Source organism: Salvia hispanica, chromosome 1 (genome assembly GCF_029641045.1).
Source record: "Salvia hispanica isolate PSC_SH4W2 chromosome 1, Shi_PSC_v1, whole genome shotgun sequence".
NCBI classification, from domain to species: domain Eukaryota; kingdom Viridiplantae; phylum Streptophyta; class Magnoliopsida; order Lamiales; family Lamiaceae; genus Salvia; species Salvia hispanica.
In genome coordinates this window covers 54,614,849-54,637,282 of record NC_142692.1, presented here as the reverse complement: position 1 = coordinate 54,637,282, position 22,434 = coordinate 54,614,849, and the positions used below count along the sequence as shown (strand labels likewise).

Below are 22,434 nucleotides of genomic sequence, written 5' to 3'. Positions count from 1 at the left end.
CGGTATGCATAGGTACCAAAGGGGCATGTAAACGTGGTTTTCTCTTGGTCCTCTGGGTTAACGTAGATCTGGAAATAGCCACTGTATCCATCAAGGAAAAAAAATACTGTTTGCCAGTCAATCTTTCGAGCATCTGATCAATGAAAGGTAGGGGGAAGTGATCCTTCTTTGTGGCCTCGTTCAGCTTCTTGTAGTCGATACACATCCTCCAACCCGTCACCAGCCTCGTGGGCACCAGCTCGTTCTTTTCATTCTTAACAACCTGTATTCCAAACTTTTTAGGTACCATATGGACATGACCGACCCACTCGTTGTCCGGAATGGAGTAGATGATCCCTAGAGCAAGCAATTTTAACACCTCCTTTAGGACTTCCTCTCGCATGTTCGGATTCAGTTTCCGTTGTGCATCTCGATGAGCCTTCGCACCTTATTCTAGACGAATGTGGTGCATACAAAGATTCGGACTGATTCCTACCAAATCCGAGAGAGTTCACCCTATTGCTTTCTTGTTCCGTTTGATGACTTCCAACAACTCCTTCTCCTGCTCCTTGGTCAGGTTACTGTTGACTATTACTGGGAATGTCTCATTCTCCTCCAAGTAAGCATACTTGAGGCCTGGCGGAAGTGTCTTCAGTTCCTTCTTTGTTCCATTCGTCTCCTGGGGCAAGGGATTTTTGTCTGCAATATCTGGTAATAACTCCTTCCCAGACCCAGGAGAATTCTCCACACTAGCCACGTGAGCCGATCCCTTAGATTTAGCTGACTCGGGATTTCTGCAAAACTCCATGATGGCCTCCGTGAGTTCCTTATCTGTCAACTCCGTTGTGTTCATTGCTGCACACCATCCTACAACTTCTCTGTCAATTGAATGGCTCAACTCTGAGTTGTCAATTTGTTCTTGTATCAATTCCGTCTCAAGATATTCTTGGACCAGGGGGTTAATAACATCAATAGCATACAGATTCTCAACATCTAAAGGCCTTTTCATCCCCTCATCTATGCTAAATGTATATTTTTCCCCATTATAATCCAAGCAAATTGTTCCTCGAAGACATCGATAATGGTCTTAGCAGTACGCAAAAATGGTCTCCCTAAAAGCACGCCACTAGACTCAGCAGACTCATTATCATTCATCTTGATCACATAAAAATCAGCAGGATATAGAAAATCATGCACTTTGACTATGACATTTTCCAACACACCTTCAGGACAAATGCAAGTTCTATCTGCTAACTGGATCACTACTTTGGTAGCAACCATCCTTACTCCTGTCAATTTCTTATAGATCGAAAGCGGTAAAACATTGATGGACGCCCCTAGATCACACATAGCATGCTCGACCTTGATGTCCCCTAGAGAGATGGGTAATGTGAAAATACATGGGTCCGTGCATTTTGAGGGCATCCTTCTCTTTTATATCACAGCAGACACATTCTCCCCGATCACAAGAAGAAGGGAGTCAATAGCTGAGGGCAACAAAGTCTATCTATACCTCGCTGGGCCCCACTTCAACGCCTATAAATAGAGGAGCATGCAACACACAAGAGATGACTCTTTTTCGTTCACTCTTAGCTCACACACAACACACACTTGGGAAATGGGAGTTCTGGGGTAGTTTTAGGTTTCAAGGGGTCAATTCTTCAGAGAAATTCCGTCGTAACACCGTCCGCGTGAGGGCGAAGATACAATCTACTTAATTTCAGTTCTTTTGCACTCTATTTCGTCGAACTTCACTTTTGGAAGTCGATTTGGCTGTTGATGTTACTGATATCTATGCATTTCTTAGTTTTCGTTATATTTGTGTTATTTCGTGTTGGTCTATGTTGATCCTGCTGTTAAGAGTTTTTATTTCGGCGAGTTGCATGTTGATCTCTGTTTCTGTCATTATGGTGCTCGATCTGGGAATTTGGCTGTAGATCTGCGGTGTTGTTGTTGATCGGAGGTTGTTGGTTGAATCTGAAGTTATGAAATGTTTCTTTTGGTTGGAGTTTGTGTCGGATGCTTGGATCCGGAGTGGATTTAGCGTCCGAGGTTGGATCTGAACAGGGGAAGTCGAGTTATGCATGGATTTTTGAGTTTTCTGTTTGCTTTTTTTTTTGCTTCGTCTAGCATCTGTAGATCTGTTTAGTTTTTAATTGTTCTTCATTAAATCGTTAAAATCTAGTCTGTTCTGTTCCGATTTCGCTCATGCTATTTTCTTCTGAGTTTTTATGCAAATTGGTTGGAGAAGATGATGTCGCTGTTAGTTAGTACCTTAGTTAGTTGTCTTTCCAGCTTTTCGTCCGTACTCTGCTTTTTCAGTTATGGTCCCCACCGTCAGTTTATTTCCCAGATCTAGGTAATTAGAATAGTTTCTCATATCTAGTGATTGTTCGTTTTTAGTTTACGTGCATGCTTTTGCTATTTCGCCTAGATCTAGCTGTTAGCGTAGCAGTTTAAAATTCCAAGTTTAAGTTTAAATTCCTCAACCCCAAAAAAATGCGTGGCTGCAGCCAACCCAAAAACAATTCTCAAATCCTTGAGCATGATTATTACGCATCCATCTCTGTGGGATCGATTCTTACTTCCCTGTGCTAGGTTTTAGTAAAGTGGTTGAGGGTTTTTTGAAGAAGTGCTCTATGTGTCCGACGACCAGGATTGTCCAACGACCAGTGAGTTCCTAGACTTAGTGATCTAGCGGATTTGCTGGATCTAGGAAACCTGTTATTTCTTTCTGTGCACACAGTGACTACCCACACACTAGTTGTGTCCTCTTCAATAACCAATTAATATTGTTGTCGAATAAGGTTGAGATACAGCTGTTAATACATAAATAGATGTACTTCATGTATTTATGTTAGGTAATTAGTACTTTAAACTAAATTTAAGGCTAGTTTGACGATTAAAAATTTGATATTAAAAACATATAACATGAAAAGGAAGAAAAACATATCAATCCGGTAACATTAATTTACAAGTGGTCTAGGTAAATTTGAATAGTACTCCCTCCATCTCACTAAAGATGACTCATTTTTCTTTTTTGTTCGTCTCAACTAAGATGATTCGTACCTAAATTTGGAAATCTCTTTATTTCTACTTAACTCTCTCCACAAGATAAAGTTGCATAAAATCTCGTGCCGCCCAAAGAATGGCTATTGCAGCAAGATCTGCCCCTCTGTTGCCAACTGCACTACGGCCCTGCGGGCAAACCCAAGGAAGGATCATCTTCCTTGCGACGGAGGGAGTATATTTTTTTGAAGCTATAGTTTCAAAAACAATTTAGCAATTTCAACACATAAATCCCAAATTGTACAAACTCAAAACTCCTCAACACTGTTTCAATACAATATCAACACAGTGTAAAATTTCAAGATTATAATGTCAACACAGTATCAACACTATATCAACACAGCATCAATAATTGACTACCGTTGAAATTCTGTTGACATTTTTCTATTAATATTTTTTTTGATCTGTTGATATTTTTCAATGGTTCAGATCATAGTTTTGAGTTTGTACAATATTTATTTAGAGTTTTCATTTGATCATATTCCTATATTTCAATATTTCAATATGTACCAAGTAGATGAACAAAAATTTCAAAGCGAAAAAGTATATGGCGTAATTACTTATGCTTAACCTGAAAGTTGTTATGGAAAAAAAGTATCACGTCACACATTTTAGTCTCAATTTTTTACTTTTTTCGCCATGTAAAAGATATGTCATTAGCGCAACGAAGAAAATAGGTTTGGAAATTAGAACTAAATTCAGATTAATTTCGTCGAAAATATGCTGCTTTGACCACCTCTAGTGTAGTATCATGACGTCCATCACAGCTTTCTCTCTATTCAAAGTTCAGGAATACTATTTCTTTGTAATTGACTAGGAAAACAACTTAACAACTTAATTCAGTAATCTAAATTGAATAGTTTGCAAGATGTTATTGACCGTAAAAAAATGGTTATTTGATTGTGCAAGTAGTTGTCGCGTTTAAATTTAAACGAGTTTAGTGGATGGAAAAGGGATGTCTTTAGGGTTTAGTCACAATAAAGACCATTTTTCGTCAAACAATACAAGTTTTACCATCTATGTTTATCAATTAAAATTCCCGGTAAATTTATCACATATAAATGCAGGTAATTATGCACTCCTGATGATAATATAAACAAATATTTTTCGACATTTGAATCTAAATAATTATAACAATATTTTATATGATATAAAAAGAGAACTGAGGCAATTACACTATATAAGTGACACATTTTCCCATATGTATAGCTAGCATGCTTGATTCTAAATAACGTATTTTTAAATATAGAGATATTGTTCTCATTTTTTTTTCCTCTCTTTTATTTTATTCTCTTCACTTTATTTATAAAACATCACTAAATAAAATTTTATGTCGAATTAGAAATATTCCACTTAAAGTGGAACTTATGGAGTATAAGTTCATTGAGTTTTTCTCCTATTATTAATTAGTATTAGAATGGATTTCATGAATTTCAATTAATGTATCAAAGTGATTTGCTGAACAAAGTACAGACTTATCTGATCAATAATATATTTGAACTTCAAATTTAGTCTAGTTCAGAAAAAAGTTTATCCAACTCTACCAGAAAAATGTCCAAACTCCAAGCTCGAAGGTCACGAAGACTATCACCACCAAATAATTTTACAACTTGCTTGAAGCGAGGTATCAGCATGTTGCAAGTTGAAAATAAAGAAGTCACTACCAAATAATTTAACAAATCTCTTGAGAAGAGTATCAACAAGTTGTAAATAAAGAAGTAACCCCCTACAGTGAGTAGACTAGTATGGAGTACTTATTATTTTGGAACATAAATTAATTTTCCAAAAATATGGGATACTGAAATCCACACATCGTGTTTCACGAGAAGACTAAAAAATTATGGATATATCATTTAATATTATGGAATCTCGTGATATGCCAGTTAAGATCCTAGCACGCACCAACTCAGTTGATGCATCAAACAAAATAGGAAAATAGAGAATCTGAAGATGATGCTGACATTCCAGTTAATGTTTCTCAAGATTCTAGGAATCATGCGTTGTGCCGTAAAGCATTTTTCCTTTACAAAATTTTAAGTTGATTGCAGCTGTTCATAACTTGGCACTTTAACCATCTTTGCACTTGCATAAAATAAAAGAAACAAATACTACTAATAAAATTCTTGCCACAAATTTAACATCTGAATTGAGCCAAAAACAAATTTTACATACTCATCGAAAACGACTCGAAAACAAGAAAATAAAAAGTTGAGCAGTTTTAGGACCATGTCCTGAAATGCTGGATTATTAATGGAACTTGAGAGGGACAAAAACCTTTTTACATATTTTTCGACATTGGAATAAATCATTTGTCTCCTCCAAAATCTATTTACATTTTCTCTGCAGTTGCAATTCCACACTCATATCATCTCTACACTTGGGAAGTAGGCATCTGCATAGCTTTGCCGTGAACCGGTGGAGACTTTACTCTGCGAATAAGTTCATTCCTATAAAAATGGAACATACATTAGGGAAATAATTCATGGATTTTGGTTGATTATATAAAAAATAATAGTAGTTGCTATTTACCTCATGAGCGATCTATCAAAGGAGGATGCAGAGAGGAGTCCTCTGTTTTCCTCTGCCCGTCGGAGCAGATACGGAATGATCTGATCCACGGGCCCGTAGGGCAAGTATTTGCTAACCCTGAACCCCGAGTTTCTGAGCCCGAACGAAAGCGCTTCCGCCATTCCATACAGCTGAGCGAAATGGAGCCGCTTGCTGTCCTTGTCAATTCCCAAATCCACCGCTTTTGCAGCAGCCATTTTACCTGACTCCATATTGTGGGTGGCGAGGACGAGGGAGCCCGAGCCCGAGCCGTGGGCGATCTGGTGCAGCATGAAATCGGCGCACTCGTTGTAGCATCGGTGAGTGTTGTGGATGTTGTCGTGGATCGGGGATTCGACTCCCAGAGACTCGGCGAGGCGGTTTTCGGCATTCATGTAGGCGCCTCTCACGAGCTTGATCCCGAGCCCCACGCGCATTTCGTCCGCGGCCTTCTTCGCCATCACCATCCTGTCCTTGGCGTCTTTCAAGTATCCCTGGATAGTGTTATAAATAAGAGGCTCCCCCTCGCCGCTGCTGAACTCCACCGCCGCCCCGTACGCCAAGTAATCAATCGAAGGCTGGATCGCCGTGTCCTCCGCGTCGATCAGGATCGGGAGACTCGCGTCGATGCTGTTCCTGCAGATCTTCGCCATCCTCGCGTAGGCGGCCTCTAGATCGCGCTCTTCCTCCGCGGTCAGCGCCGCGGGCTGCTCTGCCGTGTGGTACAACGGGCTGGAATCGGCGAGGAGAGGCAGCGATTTAAGCTTCCACGGCAGATTCAGAGAGTTATCCTTGTGCTGCCACCTCAGCAAATCGCTTACTCTTTTCAGTACGCGGACAGGGCAGATGGCCGTGATCTTCACCACCACGAAACTAATCTGAAAATATGAAACGCCTCCGTCAAATTAGGAGTGTTATTATAATCTGGGTGTTGTAAAATTAAATGAGGACTAACTCACGGGAGATTCAACGCCGGATTTCGTGGATTGGATTGTGCGGAGGAACTCCTCCATGTTGAGGTCGCACGATTCGTTGTCGTTGGCGTGCTCCAGCCCGTAATCGAGCATCGCCGTGCGTCCGGTGTCCGACAGCTCCCGGGCCGTCGCGCTGGCGGATGCGAGGTCTTCTCCGGCGCAGAACTGGCGGTAGAAGGTCCGCTCGGTGATGCCGAGGACCGCCTTCCTGCAAAGAGGGATGTCCATGAGCCTTGATTTCATGACCCACATGCCGAGATCAGCCACCGGCGCCGACGAGGCTAGGCGGAGCATGATCAGAGAGCGGAGCATCTTGGCGGAGGAGACGGACGAGAAGAGCTCCTTCGTGTGGGTGAAGTTCACGGCATGATTGTTGGCGGCAGAGGTGGCGGTGGCGGCTTGGGGCAGGGTATCGGTGAGGAGATTCCCTGGGAGGACGGCGGTGGTGGAGGTTCGGGCTCCGGATTTGAGGCGGCAGAGGAGTTGGGGGTGGAAGGGGCTGCCGGTCATGGTTTGGCTTATGATCGGCGGCGGGATGGGTGGGATGGGGTTTAGGAGACTCGGATATTATGCACCGATTGTTGAGGTGTTTGGGCTTTTATAGGTGCACTCAGTTGCATGTTTGTAATTACCAAATTAAATAAGGGACCTGCTTGGGTTGTTCTTTTCAGAAAGTTGAAAACAATAAAAAAATATAGGCATTTTAGAGTCATTTGAAATAATATGGATACACAATTACTCCCCCGTTCTATAGTAATGAAGGCGTTTTTTTTTGGCACGGAGATTAAGAAATATTATGTTAGGTGGGTTAGGTGAGTTAAGTAAAGGGAGAGTAAAGTGGAAAATAAAAAAAGTAGAGAGTTAAAAAGAGAAAAAAGTAAGATAGAGTAAAATAGGTGTGGAAAAATGTGTTCAATTTTACTAAAAATGGAAATGACTCTATTATTATGGAACGTACCAAAATGACAAAATGACTCTATTACTATGAAACGGAGGGAGTATTAAAGTAAGAGAAGAGATGCAAAAGATAGTTAAAATAGTTTGACTCATTCTTTTTTTGGGTTGTCTCATTATAGTTGAGTTATTTCCTATTTTGATAAAAAAAAACACTATCTTTTCTCTCTTACTTACTCTCTCTTACTTTATTCTCTCTATCTTTTTTCTTTCCTACTTTATTCTCTCTTCGTTTACTCACTTTTAACACAATTTCTTAAATCACGTGCCGAAAAAAAATGCCTCTACTATAGAGGGACGGAGAGAGTATTAGTTGACAATATGACTCACATTATTATTAGTGTTTAATGAGTAGTAATAGTAAGCTATAGTGGTATAAGTAATAAATAAATTTATATGTATAGGTAATGAGGTAGGATAATTTTCCATAATTGAAAATGTTCGTATCTATACGAGAACAATGAAAATAGAAAGTGTACAAATTTTTTAAGGAACGGAGGGAGTATAACTTTTTGCTATTCCCTTTGTTCCATATTAGAAGTTCCAATGAGAGATTGACATAAGTTCAAAAAAAAGTAAAGAAAAGTTGGTGAAAAAATAATCGATTATAAATTTTATTTTAATACAAGTAGTAATATGTTATTAGAATTGGGTTGGTGGATGATGCACTTTTTATTAGCACTAAATAACCCTACAAGTAAGGTCACTCATCATCTGTACACCTTTGTGCTGGCTGGCGGGATCACCCTGATTCACTGGAGGGGATGCTCGCCGTCGGTTGATTTCATGTCTTCTTCTCCCATATAGCATGTTCTGCTTTCTTTCATGGTCCTTTGGCATCCCCCTGATGCCCCATGGGTGAAGCTGAATACTGATGGAACCTTCTTTACATCGACAATGGAGGTGGGAGAGGGAAGATTGGTTCGTGGTTCTGATGGAGGTCTTCTGCGGACCTTCTGTTCTTCGGTTGCTGCATCTTCGAGCTTTGAGGCGAGCTTATGGCACTTATTCGAGGTGTAGAGAGGGCTATGGAATTCTCTACACACAATTGGATAGAGTTGGAATCAGCGGCTTTGATTACCTTATTGTCATCTGGACAGCTTGGCTCTACGGATCTTAGACATCATATGGCTTTGATTCGAAGTATGACTTCTCAGCGGCAGGTTCGATCCTCACACATTTACAGAGACGGAAACCGTGTTGCCGACTTCCTTGCAACTAGGGGGCTCAGACCCATGCCCTGACTTATTATGATTCAGCATCTGCGCCTGTATACCTAAAGGCGCTTGTTAGGATGGACCAGCTGGGATAACCTAACTTTCACTTCCGACGCAAAGATGTGGATTGATTTTGGTTTTAGGGTAGTTCTCATTATTTTGCACTTATTTCTTCCATTTGTTCATTTAGATTTTAGCTTAGTTTTGATAGCATGGAGGATCCCGACTTGTGGGACCTTCGGTTTGTCTTTTCATGTTCACGCCTTGGATCCCAACCACTTTTGGGTTGAGATCATGTTTTGGAACATTATATTTAGATTTAATTCACAGGTTGGTGGTCAGCCTAAACCCCCCGCCCATACTGGGTGTCTTTGATTAAAAAAATAAATAAATAAAGCTGCAAATATATAGAGTATATATATTATAGCTAAAGGTTAGTCCCATGTATCGATCACGGGGAAAACTATTACAGATTGTCTACCTTCTACTAAACTTCTTCTACTATTTGGAAAAACGAAAGATTTTTGGTTTTGAAAAGTAAAAACTTGTAAAATAACGAAAGCAAGTAAACAATTGCAGATAATTTCACATAGGTAAAAACAGATGAGATAAAGGAATTGCAGAGATGTTCTTTCATAGTAATGCTTTATACAATTTCCAACTACAACACCCTAGCACAGTTCATACTTCACTGGAACGAGTCGCATAAATATTATCCTAAGACTCCTAATGTTCTTGCCCTCAACAAAAAGTATCGTTTTAAAGGGAGTTAATTGTAGCGTCAACTAAGCTCTTCTAACAACCAAACCTCCTCTCACGATTATGTTGCAAGTCAATGTCACTCAAACATGGAGCATTATCCAACACTTAGAATTGAAGCGATGTAATGAACAAAACGGATATTAAATAAATAGGAACTGTATAAACCAAAGTCGTTACTAACAAATCCCTAGAATTGTATGAGTTTAGTTACACATAATGAAATAATCTAAACACATAGTTTGTAGGGAAAACATAGAAAACATAAGATCTATAATAATAATACCCAGAGGTTGAATCTTGTAGTTTGATGTTCTCTTGAATCTACTCTTCAAACTCCTTAAGCAATGATTAACAATGGAAGGAACTCTCATTACCCGTACACATTAATTTATTTACAATCTACTCTTGTCTACATTATTCTCTCTCTTACTTTATCATTTGTCCACTTTAACAATTTATTATCATTTTTACAAAACAAGTGCGGAGAAGTGAACGAGACTCTTATTCATGGACGAGGGAGTATACTTTATTTTATCTTTATCTCTTTTACTCCCTTCGTCCTAAGGAAGATGAGCCCATGTTTGGGCGGTACGAGATTTTATGTACTTTTATTTTGTGTGTTAAGGGAAAAGAATAAAGTAAGAGAGAGAATAAAATAGAGATGAATGTGTTTCTGGTTTTTAGTAACAAGTCATCTTGGTTGGAACAAATCAAAAAGAAAAGTGAGACGAATGAAGTACTTTACTATCTTTCTTGCTTTATATTCTCCATTTTAACACATTAAACATTTTTTTCCTAATTTTGACGGTGAAAAGAAGTTACTCAGGTAATGAGGAGCAGACGTATTACTCATGTAACGCCCCACTTTGTGAATCCTAATTTCCGAGCCATAAAATTTTTGCATTAAATGATGCGTGATTAAATTGCATGAATTCCTTGTGACCTAATTTTGAATTGGAGTTGAGGTCTGGTTTGAATAGTCCATATCGTTGAATATGTGACGTGGTTGTTGAATAGTCAATATCGTTGAATATGTGACGTGGTTGTTGAATAGTCAATATCGTTGAATATGTGACGTGGCTGTTGGAATTGTTGGTGCAGGGTGAATTTATTGTGGTGAAATATTCTAAGGGTGAGTGAGATTTAATAGGTTCATCAATAATTATTTTGCCTATATTCTCGGAATTTTCGACCACCATTATTATTTGATAAGAATTCTATTTTTCTGGATTTAATTATCCAAATTTAATCCAAGACCCAACTATTCTTTATTTTCTCCATGAGAAAATCGACCCCCATGCTTGTTCCTAGGGAGATTTCGAAAATCCCCTATTTTCGTGGAGGAGGAATTATTTTTATTATATTAATTGATCGCTTATTTGTTCCCTTCCATGAATATATGCAAATATCCTAGCATATCTTACCATGTCGAAGGAGATCTTGTCATATCCTATTTTAATCAGGATTTGAATTTAATTCTTTGTGGAAGAGCAAGAAAAATCGCTACTTCCCTATTGTTATTGAGAGAATTATTATTTTTATTCTGCTTCGTGATATCTTGCACTCCGTGAAAATCTAAATAAATCCTACACATATTTAATAAGCAAAAATCGCATAATAGTGAGATTTATTATTTTATTCTGCTCCGTGATATTTTATTTCATTCCGTGGAAATTAATTCATATGCTAATTAATTAGCATAGAATTTGAAATCCCCTTATTTCTCCCTAGAATTAACGCCACACTCCTCCTATATCTTCTCAAATATTTATTTATTTAATTGTGGGATTATATTCTTGAACACAGTAAATAAAAGAGAAAAACCAACCCTAGCCACTACTCCACGCCTCCTCCCTCTCCTTCACGCCACTTTTCTCTCCTCCACTCTTCTTCAACTTGTTTGCTATTTTATTCAAGATCTCTTCATTCTGTGCAAAGAATTGAAGTTGAAACTCAAGAATTGTTGAAGAATCAAGCTATTACTTTGTTATACCGTTCGTTCTATCAAGAAAAGGTATTTTTATATCGATCTTTTCTCATCTAACCGATTAATCGGTGTTCTTGAACCCTCATGCATATAGATCGAGTGAAAGGGGGAAAACAATTGATGAATGAGAAGCATGTATGTGTGTGTGTGTGTCGGCGTGTGTATGCGTGTGTGCGTGTGATGGGTGTTTGTGAAGAGCACTCGTGTGTGGCTATGTTTTAATGGTAGATCTGAAGATTGAAGTATGAATAAATTGATATTATGAGCATGCCGTGATTGAGAAGGTTAATATAAAACCAAACGGTGGAAAAAGGGAAACGTTTGGGGGCATGCATGATTTCGAGTCATTAATTGAGACTGATTGGTGATACATATTATCTAGAGGTGATAACTCGCGCACGAAGCGTGATAGCAAAGGGAAGAAATTACTTGAAATTTGAGCAGCCGAGGTGGACTTTCTTTTAAATAAGGACAATGTCCTAAATATTTTATCGATGGAAGTGAAACTGTATTTATCATGTTGTGATTTGGATTTTAACGTGCCTATCTGATATGGCTTTTGCCATTATTATATAAATCGAATTCGGCTCCTCGTAGGGCCGCAAACCCTACTTGGATTAGTGTACACCTATAGTAGATCGTGTGCTAGCGTACGGGCTAGCCGAGGTCTAGTGGCTTGGTTGTGGCCACATTCCAAGTCATGTATGTGAAAGATATGGTAAACGCCTATGGGAAAATGACTGATCAGTCGACTTTTGAAACGGAAACTATTTTGAGTATCTCTGGCCCCTTCTAAAAGCTAAACCCCGATGATTACTTGTTGATGGCATGATAAATAATATTTTTGATAAATTGTTTTCGGCATGAGTCCACTGGGTATTTCAAAATACTCAGCCCTGCATGTGTTTTCCTTATGTTCAGGTTGAGCTGGCGACGAGCGGTTGGTGGTGTTGAGCAATTTAATAAAAATACTATGGTTGTTTTGAAACTCCAAGTGTCGTTGTGTCTTCACACATGACTTCACTATTCTCTTGGATGCTTCTGCTGAAACATGTTTTACTTATCGTTGGTTGATCATGAAACTATATTAATTTCCGTTTAGAACTTAGAGGCATGATATGTTTTTGGATTACTTTGAACCCTTTTCGTTATTATCATTTATGACGACAGTTGTTATCCATTAGAACTGCCAAAGTGTTGCTCTGACTTTTCTTGTTCTTAACCGTTCATTAAATATGTTAGTCAAATCCTTTAATTAAACCCTAGTCCTTGTCTTTGTATGTATTTAAGCCCTTTTTAGTCGCGATCGCCCGCATTTATTAACCCTAGAAGGGCGGTCATGACAACTTAACTCCTGAGTCAGAGGATCACATTTTTAATTTAGAAATAAAAAATAAAAGTAATATTTTTATAGATGGAATATTTAATTTTAAATTAAAATATATTTCAGTCATTCTATCAAAATATGTGTATTTGAAATGCAACAAAATTAGTAAAATAAAAGAGAGGATGAGAAGAATAGTTAAAGTAGTGATAGTGGCTAATGAAATCTATATTATTATTAATGTTTAATGAGCTATAATTAGTAGGTTATAATGATATAAGTTGTAAATAAATTATTGTATATGCGTAATAAATTTGTACAACTTTTAAAAATAAATAAATAAATAAATTCTTATACAAAAGGAGGAAAAATAAACTCCTATAGAAAGAAGGAAAATTACAACTGATGTTAAGAGGGTCCGAACTCGGTACCTCTTACAATAAAGTCTAAACTCTTTGCTGCTACGACAAACGCTCTGAACTTAGCAATTTTATACTCCATCCGGCTCATGTTACTTGATGCGTTTTTTTTGGCACGAAAATTAAGAAAGTTGTGTTTAGTGAGTTAAATAAAGTAGAAGTGAGAATAACGTAAAAAAGATGAGAGATGGTAAAGTAAAAGAAAGAATAAAATAAATGTGATCAGATGTTTTGTTTTTAGCTAAAAAGAGAAGTGACTTAAGTAACTTGTGACAATTTAAAATCGAATACGAATCAAGTAACTTGGGACTAAGGAAGTACTCCCTCCGTCCCAAAATAAGTGACTCATATTTTTTTTAGGACGTCCCAAGATAAGTGACTCATTTCTTTTTTTGATACCCTCTTTCTTACTTTTTCTCTCTACTTTATTAACTCTCTTACTTTATTCACTTTCCACTTTACTAACAAAACCTTATTTCTTTAAATCCCATGTCAAAAAATTTATGGTCACTTATCTTAGAACGGAGGGAATATAACTTAAAATGCTCAATCGGCTTTTATCGGACAAATAAAAATGAAAAATACACGTATGTTTATTGGAGAATGGAGTAGCAAGTCCTTATTCAGCGGGTATGTTATAGGCGGTGATATTGTCCTAATAATCGCATGGGATAATGATGCAATGTCAGCGCTGATGAAGTTTACATTCAGACTGCTGCCACGTCAGGCTGAATTATTAATTTACTCTAAATTTAATATGAACTGTGAGTTTATTTTGTTTTTTCTGAAACCAAGCAGTTATTATCTCCTTCATCAAAATTTGTCCCACTTTAATCCAACACAAGTTTTAAGAAATGTAATAGAAAGTGAGTTGAAAAGTTAGTGGATTATGGGTCTCACTTTTATATATTAGTTTTATAATAAAATGTAAGTAAGAATGAGTTAGTGTAATATAGGGTCCACTACCAAAAATAGTAAAAGTGAAATGAGACAAATTTTGGAGGACGGATGAAAATGGAAAAATGAGACAAATTTTGGTGGACGAATTTAGTATAATATTCACCTACCCTATTTGCAGATTCCAATAAAATGGTATAAAATCTTAGATTCCAAGTTAACTCCAGCTGGAATTCTTAAATTTAATTTAAATTTTTTTAAATATCGAGTGCCTAATAAACAGACTTGTAGTTTGACTAATATTCGTTCAAGCAAGAAGTCAAAGATCAGGAAAGGAACGTAATTTTAAAAGGTAATCCAGCATGAGTGGAGCTGTCAGCCATGCACAATTTGTACATTGTTAAAATATGTAACAAGTTGCAGATCCTTGCTAGTTGCTACTTGGTTGCAAAATAACTTGATTTAGCCGGTGATTATATTCCACTAATAAAATTATGTACTGGTATTTGTTAGTAATAAGATATTAAGGCGTGTGGAATTGTAGTTTAGAATTAATTTAATTTCTGTGGTTTGAATTTTTTTTTTCAAGCTGCCTACTGGTGGCTTATAAATTTACTTTGCTCATGCGAAAATAAATTATACATCCCACGATTGATTATCATTAATATATTGATTTAAATTTATCTATATTTCAACCATATTGTTTATTTTTCTATTAATAATATATTTTGTTTACTTATTCTATTCATAATAATAATGACTAGTATTTGAAATAAATTTAATTATATTCCCTCCGTCCTTATAAATATAAAATATTTGCTTTTCAAAATTGGATATTATGTAATGTTGTTTTGTAAATTAAGGGGAGAGAGAATGAACTAAGTGAGAGGAAAAGTTGAAATGATATTATTCTCATTTTAGAAAATATTACTCTCTTCGTTCCAGAATAAGAGTTACTAATTTCCATTTTGGTCCGTCCCCAATTAAGAGTAGCACTATATTTTGACCATAAATGGTAAGTAGGTCCCATATTCCACTTGTAACGCCCCACTTTTTCAAACCCTAATTTTTGGGTTATAAAATTTTTGCATTTAATGCCTTAAATGCTATGATATGTGGATTATTTGATGAGTAATTAACTGCATGGTGTCTTTGTGACCTAATTGCGTATGAGAATTGAGATTTTAGTCGAATAGTCAACTTGTTTGAAATTATGACGTGGCTATTGAATAGTCAAAGATGGGGAAAATATGACGTGGCCGTTGAAAGGTCAATGCGTTGAGAAAAGAAGAGGAAGTAAAGAAATGATTGATTGGGTGTGAATATTTGATGCGGAGTAATATAATTGTGGTGAATTATTTTCCTAAGGGATGAGTGAGAATTAAATAGGAGCATTATTTAAATGTGTGGAATTTTCGGCCATTATTATTATTTGGAAAAAAAAAATCCTATTTTTCTTGGATTTAATAATTGCTTGGGATAATTATCCGAATTAAATCCAAAGTCCGAATATTCCTTATTTGTTGATGAAATTTTCGAAAACTCCACCTTTGATTTTCCATGAGATTTTCGAAAATCTCATATATTGGAGAAGAGGGAATTGTTTATTATATTATTTGATCCTTTATTTATTCTCTTCCATGAATAAATATAAATATGCTAGAATATCCTAGCATATCTTGCCAAATCTAAGAAGATCCTACCATATCCTAATTTAATTAAGATTTATATTAAATCCCTTTTGGAGAATGAAACTACACGCCACTTTTGGTATATCTTGGGGAGTATTTTATTTTATTCTTGCTCCGTGATATACTATTCTACTCCGTGAAATATTTGAATTTAATTATAGGCTAAATAAATAGCCTATAATTTTCGAAATCCTCCTAATTCTCAACGGATTCAACGCCAACTACTATCAAATCTCTCCATATCTTCTAAAATCTTTAATTTATTTAATTAAAGATATTATATCCTACACTCTATAAATAAGAGAGAGACCCTAACCCTAGAGATCAAAACCGGCACCCCACTCCCCCATTATTTTCGAAAATCTCTCCCCACTCTCTCCAAGATTTCTTCTACTTTTCTTCAAGAATTCTTCATTAATTGTGAAGAATCCAAGTTGAAGTTCAAGATTTTATTGAAGAATCAAGGCCATAATTTGTTTCTACCGTTCGTTCTTTTGGAAAAGGTACTTTAATTTTGATCTCCTCTTCTTCTACCGATTAATCGGTGTTCTTGAGCCACATGCATTTAGATTGAGTGAAGGGGAAACTAAATTGATGAATTTGGGATGAATGGATGTGTGTGTGTGTATGTGGCCGTGTGTGTGTGGTCGTGTGTGTGTGTGTGTGCACGCCTCGGCGTGCGTGCACATGTGTGGTGTGCGTGTGCGTGTGTTGTGTGTGTAGACCACTCATGCGTGACACGATTTAATGGTGAATTTGGAGTGTTAGTCGAATAAAAACGATATGCTAATCGTACTTCGATTTTTGAATGATGATGTTAAAGATTTATCGATGGGAAAAAGGGAAACATGGGAACATGCATGATTTGAGATCAATGATTGAAACTGATTTATGATACGCCTAATTTAAAGGTGATACTTCGCGCTCTCAGCGTGAAAAACGAGGAGAAGAGAATACTATCGAGCTAAGCCGACGAGGTGGGCTTTCTTTTAAAATAAGGACATTGTCCTAAACTGATATTGATGAGAATGAGATATGTGTTATCATGCCTTGATTTGTTTTGTCGTGCCTATCCCTCGTGGCTATGCCACTATTGATTTAATCGAATTCGGATCCTTGTAGAGCCGCAAACTCTACTTGGGTTAGTGTACACCAATGTTAGACCGAGTGTCAGCGTACGGGTTGGCCGGTCTAGTGACCTGGATTGCGGCCGCATTCCTTATCATGTAGAACGAGGATATGGTAAACATCGATGTGAAAAATGGTTGCGCGACCGTGATATTTGATAAAGAATATATATTGTGGTGCCTCGGGTCTTTCTAAAGTTAAAACCCCGATGGACACTTGAAAATGGCATGATAACTATATTTGTGATAAAACTGTTTTCGGCAATGAGTCCACTGAGTATGATTATAGTAGTCAGCCCTGCATGTGTTTTTTTCCCTATGTGTAGGTTGAGCGGTGACGAGCGGGCGGCGGTGTTGAGTAGGAAATAATAAGATGATCTGTTGGAACTCTAAGTGTCGTTGTGTCTCCATACATAGCCTCACTTCTTTCTTGGTCGCTTCCGCTATATTATGAAACTTGTGATCTTTTGGTTGGGTTAAACTCTTTTATTTCGTGGGAATATTTTGGATATGGAACAGTTGGAATTATTTTGGAAACTTTGATAAGCATTATTGTGATAGCCTTTTGTTGGATTTCTTGGCTAAGGCATTATTCTTTTCCTATTTAATTGTTCATTAAATGCTTTGGTTAAATCCCTTTTTAAATGGAACCCTAGCCTATGATCTTTGATGCATTTAAGTCCGCCTAGTTAACGATCGCCGCATTTATTATATCCTAGATGGGCGGTTCGTTACAGTTGGTATCAGAGCCTCAGTTCTTTCCGCTCTGGACCCAAGAGTCTTGTTGAATAAAAAATATGAAATTTGTGTAAATTGACTAATTGATAATAGTCGAAGGCTCAACACCGCAACTCGTCTCCGCTCAACCACGATGAATGAGGTAACAAGTATCTCTTGAATATTGATTTGAGTTATGAAATATTGGAAGTTGAAGCGAATGGGAGTTGTTGTGATATTTGGAAATTGTGTTGGAATATAAAATGATGATTATGAATGCAATGGAAATTGCGGATTATGATTATGCAAAATATATGTTGTTATGCAAGTGATTTGCGACTAAGATCGCTACGAATCGAATAAATGAAATTCTATATGATTTGTGATTTGCGTGATATGTGATGAACGACATCTATGAGAATGAACTTGAGCATGCCGCTAAACATAGTTGTAAGTCGTGCCGTGAATTAAAATGTTGTGATAATATCGAACTTGGAGGCATCAAACGCCGAATACGAGGCGAGCGACTTATGAGAACGAATTGCGAATCATCGAAACGCGAAAATATATGTATATATACACACCTTTTGGCACGGAAAGGAAATTCCGTTATTTCTTGATATGATATTATCTCCACACCTTCGTCGTTCGACGCATACACACACACACACACACACACACACACACACACACACACACATATATATATATATATATATATATATATATATATTTATATTCATCGTACTCTCAGCATCAGTTGAAATCTTATACACTATTGATATTTTCTTCGATCCTTGTTCTGATGCTGAGATTTCTTTTGTAGATGCCTAATCATTATTACGCACCGATGCGCGATCGTTATGCGAAGAACAAGGTTTTCCCTGTCGAAACCTACCAAGAGTTTGAGTGGGATGGAAAGTCCTTTCTCCTAACCTATGTCACTGAATTCTACAATCGCTGGATGGATGCATACGCGTATGGAGGAGTTACCCATCACGCGGGGATCTCGAGATTGATCCACACTCTGCCGAGTCCTTGGAGCGAATGGACTGCCCAAGCTGCATTGCCATATACATGGTTCAGTCCGCCAGAGTACAAGCCTCGAGGCGATATAATCGGCTTGATAGGAGTGCTACTCCCAGCCATGGAAGCTGCGAGGGATGGACCGCCGCTTAGTCCCCCAGCGCACAAGTATCCGCCAGGACAGGCTCGCCGATGGAGGTATCGTCGCGATAAGGAGCCGCATGTTGATCGTGTCCCTAATAGGCCAACACTTAAGGCTAACGTGGCTAACCCTTTGATCATCCACGGGAATGTGGAGGACATGCGTGCGATAACTCCGCCGCCCCCGGATGTTGGTGAATATGGCGAGAATGAGGGACCGGACGAGGAAGGACCTGCTTTGGAAATGGATGAGGACGATGACCCCGAGGAGGATATGAATGACATCGACTAGGAGTGATAGTCGTGGAATATTTGTTTTACTACCCCCATGTTTTGGATTGATCTGTTGATTTTCTTTTTTACCTTATGATTTTTGCTACTCTTTTATTCTTCTGCAAATTGATACTAAGACCTCTACGAGGCAACGTTTTTGATTTATATGCCATGGGGAGATATTATTTTTGGTGCAATAGATTGCCTTTCATACATGGTGCAGATTATCTATCACTATGTTATCACGCCATGACATCATGCCACTTATCGCACCACCATTTTTGAATACCTTATGGCGCCCTGTAATCGCCACTTAAATTGTACGACTACTTCTTAAGTGCAATTGCCTTGATGATATGGAAACATTGATCTTTTGATAACCTTGACGCAGCCGATTTTTGGTAACAATGTTGATTGACACTACTCTTTGCAATCCGTCTAAGTGACGAACTTTTGATATCTTGTGCTTGGCCATATATTCTAAAACAGTTGACCCATGAACCTTGTTATTCAACTATACCACGTGACTGTTGTTAGAATCATGAGAATATTTTGTGTTGATAAATCAGAATGCCACCAAGACGCCACCGAGAACAAACTCCTCAACCAGAGGAAGAGGACAGCGTGTCACAACCCATTCCGCATCCTCCACCTCCTCCGCCTCCGCCGCCTCCGGTCGATCGAGAAATCGTGAAACTATTCTTGGAGCAAAAGCCACCCGTGTTTGACGGATTGGGAGAACCGGCCAAGGCTGAATCTTGGATCCGGGCAATAGAGCGCATCTTCGCGATTTTGAGATGCAACGATAGAGAACGCATGAGTTGTGTGACTCATCAGCTGACTGAGGCAGCCGACTTTTGGTGGGATACAAGAACGAAGACTATGCCACGAGACCGGGTAGAGGCGATGACGTGGGAAGGTTTCAAGACGGAAATATACAACAAGTATGTGCCGAAGAGCTATCGGAAAGCAAAGGCATCGGAGTTCCACAATCTGACACAAGGACGCATGACGGTGACCGAGTACGATCGAGCGCTTAACAGCATGACCCGGTACGCCCCCGATCAAGTCGACACCGACGAGAAGCTATCCGACAAGTTCCGTGAGGGACTGAAACCCGAGATAAGAATGTCGTTGGCCAGCCGAGGGAGACTCCCCTACACCGAAGCGTTAGCACTTGCGCCAGATATTGAGGCAGCAATGCCTAAGGAGAAAGCTAAGGAGAACACTACCGCGTCTTTACCCCACCGCACTACTCCAGAGAGAAACGGAAGTGGGACGAGCCTAGAACTTCACACGATGGAAAACGGCACCAGTCGAGCCAGCATCGGTCCCAGTACGAAGGAGGGCAGCGTACGTCTAGCCAGAGAGGAGACTACCGACCGAGGGCACCACAATGAAATGTGTGCTCTAAGTACCATTTCGGAGAATGCCGATATCAGAACGTGATCAAGTGCTACACTTGTGGAGGAAACGGTCACTTCTCTAGGGAGTATCCGAGTAACAAGGTAGGATCGGGATCGAGACGGAACGATCAGGGATCCCGTCATCCGGCGAGGACACCGCCGAATGAATCGGGAGGAAATCGCGACTCATCGTCGCGGCAACAACAACCTCACCGCCCCAGACTTCCTCCCCAAGCTAGAGCGTTCGCGCTGGAGCAGAAGAAGCCGAAGAAGGAACAAGAGGATCGTGGGAAAGGAAACTTGACAGGTATGGGCGAAATTCTCAACACCCCTGTTGTTATGTTGTTTGAAACGGGCGCGTCGCACTCGTTTATATATGAACTATGTGTGCACACTTTGAGCTTGCCTACTAGAGAATCTGAACGTAGAATGATGGTGTCCTCACCAGTAGGAGGAATGATAGAAATATCTAAAACGTGCTCGAACATAGAAATTGTTATGGGAGAATTTAAGATAGTTGCTCATGACTTGCGAGTCATAAAAATGGAGGATATCGATATAATCTTGGGAATGGACTGGCTGACAACGAACTTTACGACGATTCGTTGTAAGGAGAGGCAAATATCTCTACAAACTCCGGGAAGTGAACCCACCATATACCATGGAATCTCGATGAATCGGCGAACCGCCATCATATCCGTGCTTCAAGCGACCGCAATGATGAAAAAAGGGCGAACTTCCTATCTCGTCTACCTCCATGGAGAGGAGAAGGACGAGAAGAAGATGGAAGATGTTGCTGTTGTGCAAGAATTTCCCGACGTTGTTCCGGAAGTGTTACCTGGACCACCGCCAGATCGACAATTGGAGTTCACGATTGACCTTGAACCGGGAGCCGCACCCGTATCCATGGCACCATATCGAATGGCGCCAAAAGAGTTGGAGGAATTAAAGATACAACTCCAGGAACTCATGGACCTAGGTTTCATTAGGCCTAGCGTCTCGCCATGGGGCGCACCAGTACTTTTCGTGAAGAAGAAGGACGGGTCGATGAGAATGTGTATCGACTATGGGGAGTTGAACAAATTGACCTTAAAGAACAAGTATCCACTGCCGAGGATAGATGACTTGTTCGATCAACTTCGAGGGGCAGGCGTGTTTTCAAAGATGGACTTGAGGTCCGGATATCACCAGCTACGAGTTCGAAGGGAGGATATACCCAAGACTGCATTTCGCACAAGATATGGCCACTACGAGTTTGTGGTGATGCCATTTGGATTGACGAATGCCCCAGCGGTATTCATGGATTTGATGAATCGAATATTCCATCCGTACTTGGATAAATTCGTTTTAGCCTTTATAGATGACGTGCTAGTCTACTCAAAGAACGAGAAGGAGCACCTACGAAGCACGTTGGAGACGTTAAGGACCGAGAAATTGTACGCCAAATTCAACAAGTGTGAATTCTGGCTGAAGGAAGTGAATTTTCTAGGACACATTGTGTCGGCAGAAGGAATACGAGTGGACTCCGCCAAGGTTGAGGCGGTACAACAATGGAAGTCGCCTTCAACACCAAACGAAATTCGGAGTTTCCTAGGATTGGCAGGATACTACCGAAGATTCATTGAAGGATTCTCTAAGATAGCGAGACCAATGACGCAACAACTTAAGAAGGGAGTCAAGGTGAATTAGACCCCGGAGTGTGAAGCAAGTTTTCAACTCTTGAAGAAGAAATTGACCACCGCGCCAGTTTTAGCTGTGCCTGAGTCTGGAGCGAACTACGTAGTCTACACCGATGCTTCGAAGGTAGGACTAGGATGTGTGCTGCTGAAAAACAACAAGGTGATCGCCTACGCGTCACGACAATTAAGACCACACGAGTTGAACTACCCAACACACGATTTGGAGTTAGCAGCAGTGGTACATG

General features: G+C 39.1%; 2 protein-coding genes across 2 annotated transcripts; one reads left to right on the top strand and one right to left on the bottom strand.

The window, feature by feature from the left end:
• Positions 1-5,160: 5,160 nt before the first annotated feature.
• Positions 5,161-7,147, bottom strand: LOC125185244 (proline dehydrogenase 2, mitochondrial-like). The gene is made up of 3 exons (XM_048081751.2): positions 6,555-7,147; positions 5,578-6,473; positions 5,161-5,495 (listed from the first exon to the last, which is right to left on the bottom strand). Exons 1-3 carry the CDS (start codon positions 7,077-7,079, stop codon positions 5,420-5,422), a joined length of 1,497 nt encoding a protein of 498 aa, XP_047937708.1. The 5' UTR covers positions 7,080-7,147; the 3' UTR covers positions 5,161-5,419.
• Positions 7,148-19,674: 12,527 nt separating this feature from the next.
• LOC148934164 (uncharacterized) lies at positions 19,675-20,943 on the top strand. Its single transcript, XM_089062217.1, has 3 exons — positions 19,675-20,507; positions 20,594-20,817; positions 20,924-20,943. Exons 1-3 carry the CDS (start codon positions 19,675-19,677, stop codon positions 20,941-20,943), a joined length of 1,077 nt encoding a protein of 358 aa, XP_088918343.1.
• Positions 20,944-22,434: the final 1,491 nt, after the last annotated feature.

What these genes read in the sequence shown, in the direction of transcription:
- LOC148934164 (XM_089062217.1), top strand. Translation starts at nt 19,675, where the DNA reads ATGCCACCAAGACGCCACCGAGAACAAACTCCTCAACCAGAGGAAGAG. An exon ending in CGAGGGCACCACAATGAAAT is followed by an intron (nt 20,508 to 20,593) that starts GTGTGCTCTAAG and finishes TCACTTCTCTAG; the next exon opens with GGAGTATCCGAGTAACAAGG. An exon ending in TGGGAAAGGAAACTTGACAG is followed by an intron (nt 20,818 to 20,923) that starts GTATGGGCGAAA and finishes CTTGCCTACTAG; the next exon opens with AGAATCTGAACGTAGAATGA.
- LOC125185244 (XM_048081751.2), bottom strand. Translation starts at nt 7,079, where the DNA reads ATGACCGGCAGCCCCTTCCACCCCCAACTCCTCTGCCGCCTCAAATCC. An exon ending in AATCCGGCGTTGAATCTCCC is followed by an intron (nt 6,474 to 6,554) that starts GTGAGTTAGTCC and finishes TCATATTTTCAG; the next exon opens with ATTAGTTTCGTGGTGGTGAA. An exon ending in TTTGATAGATCGCTCATGAG is followed by an intron (nt 5,496 to 5,577) that starts GTAAATAGCAAC and finishes CCATTTTTATAG; the next exon opens with GAATGAACTTATTCGCAGAG.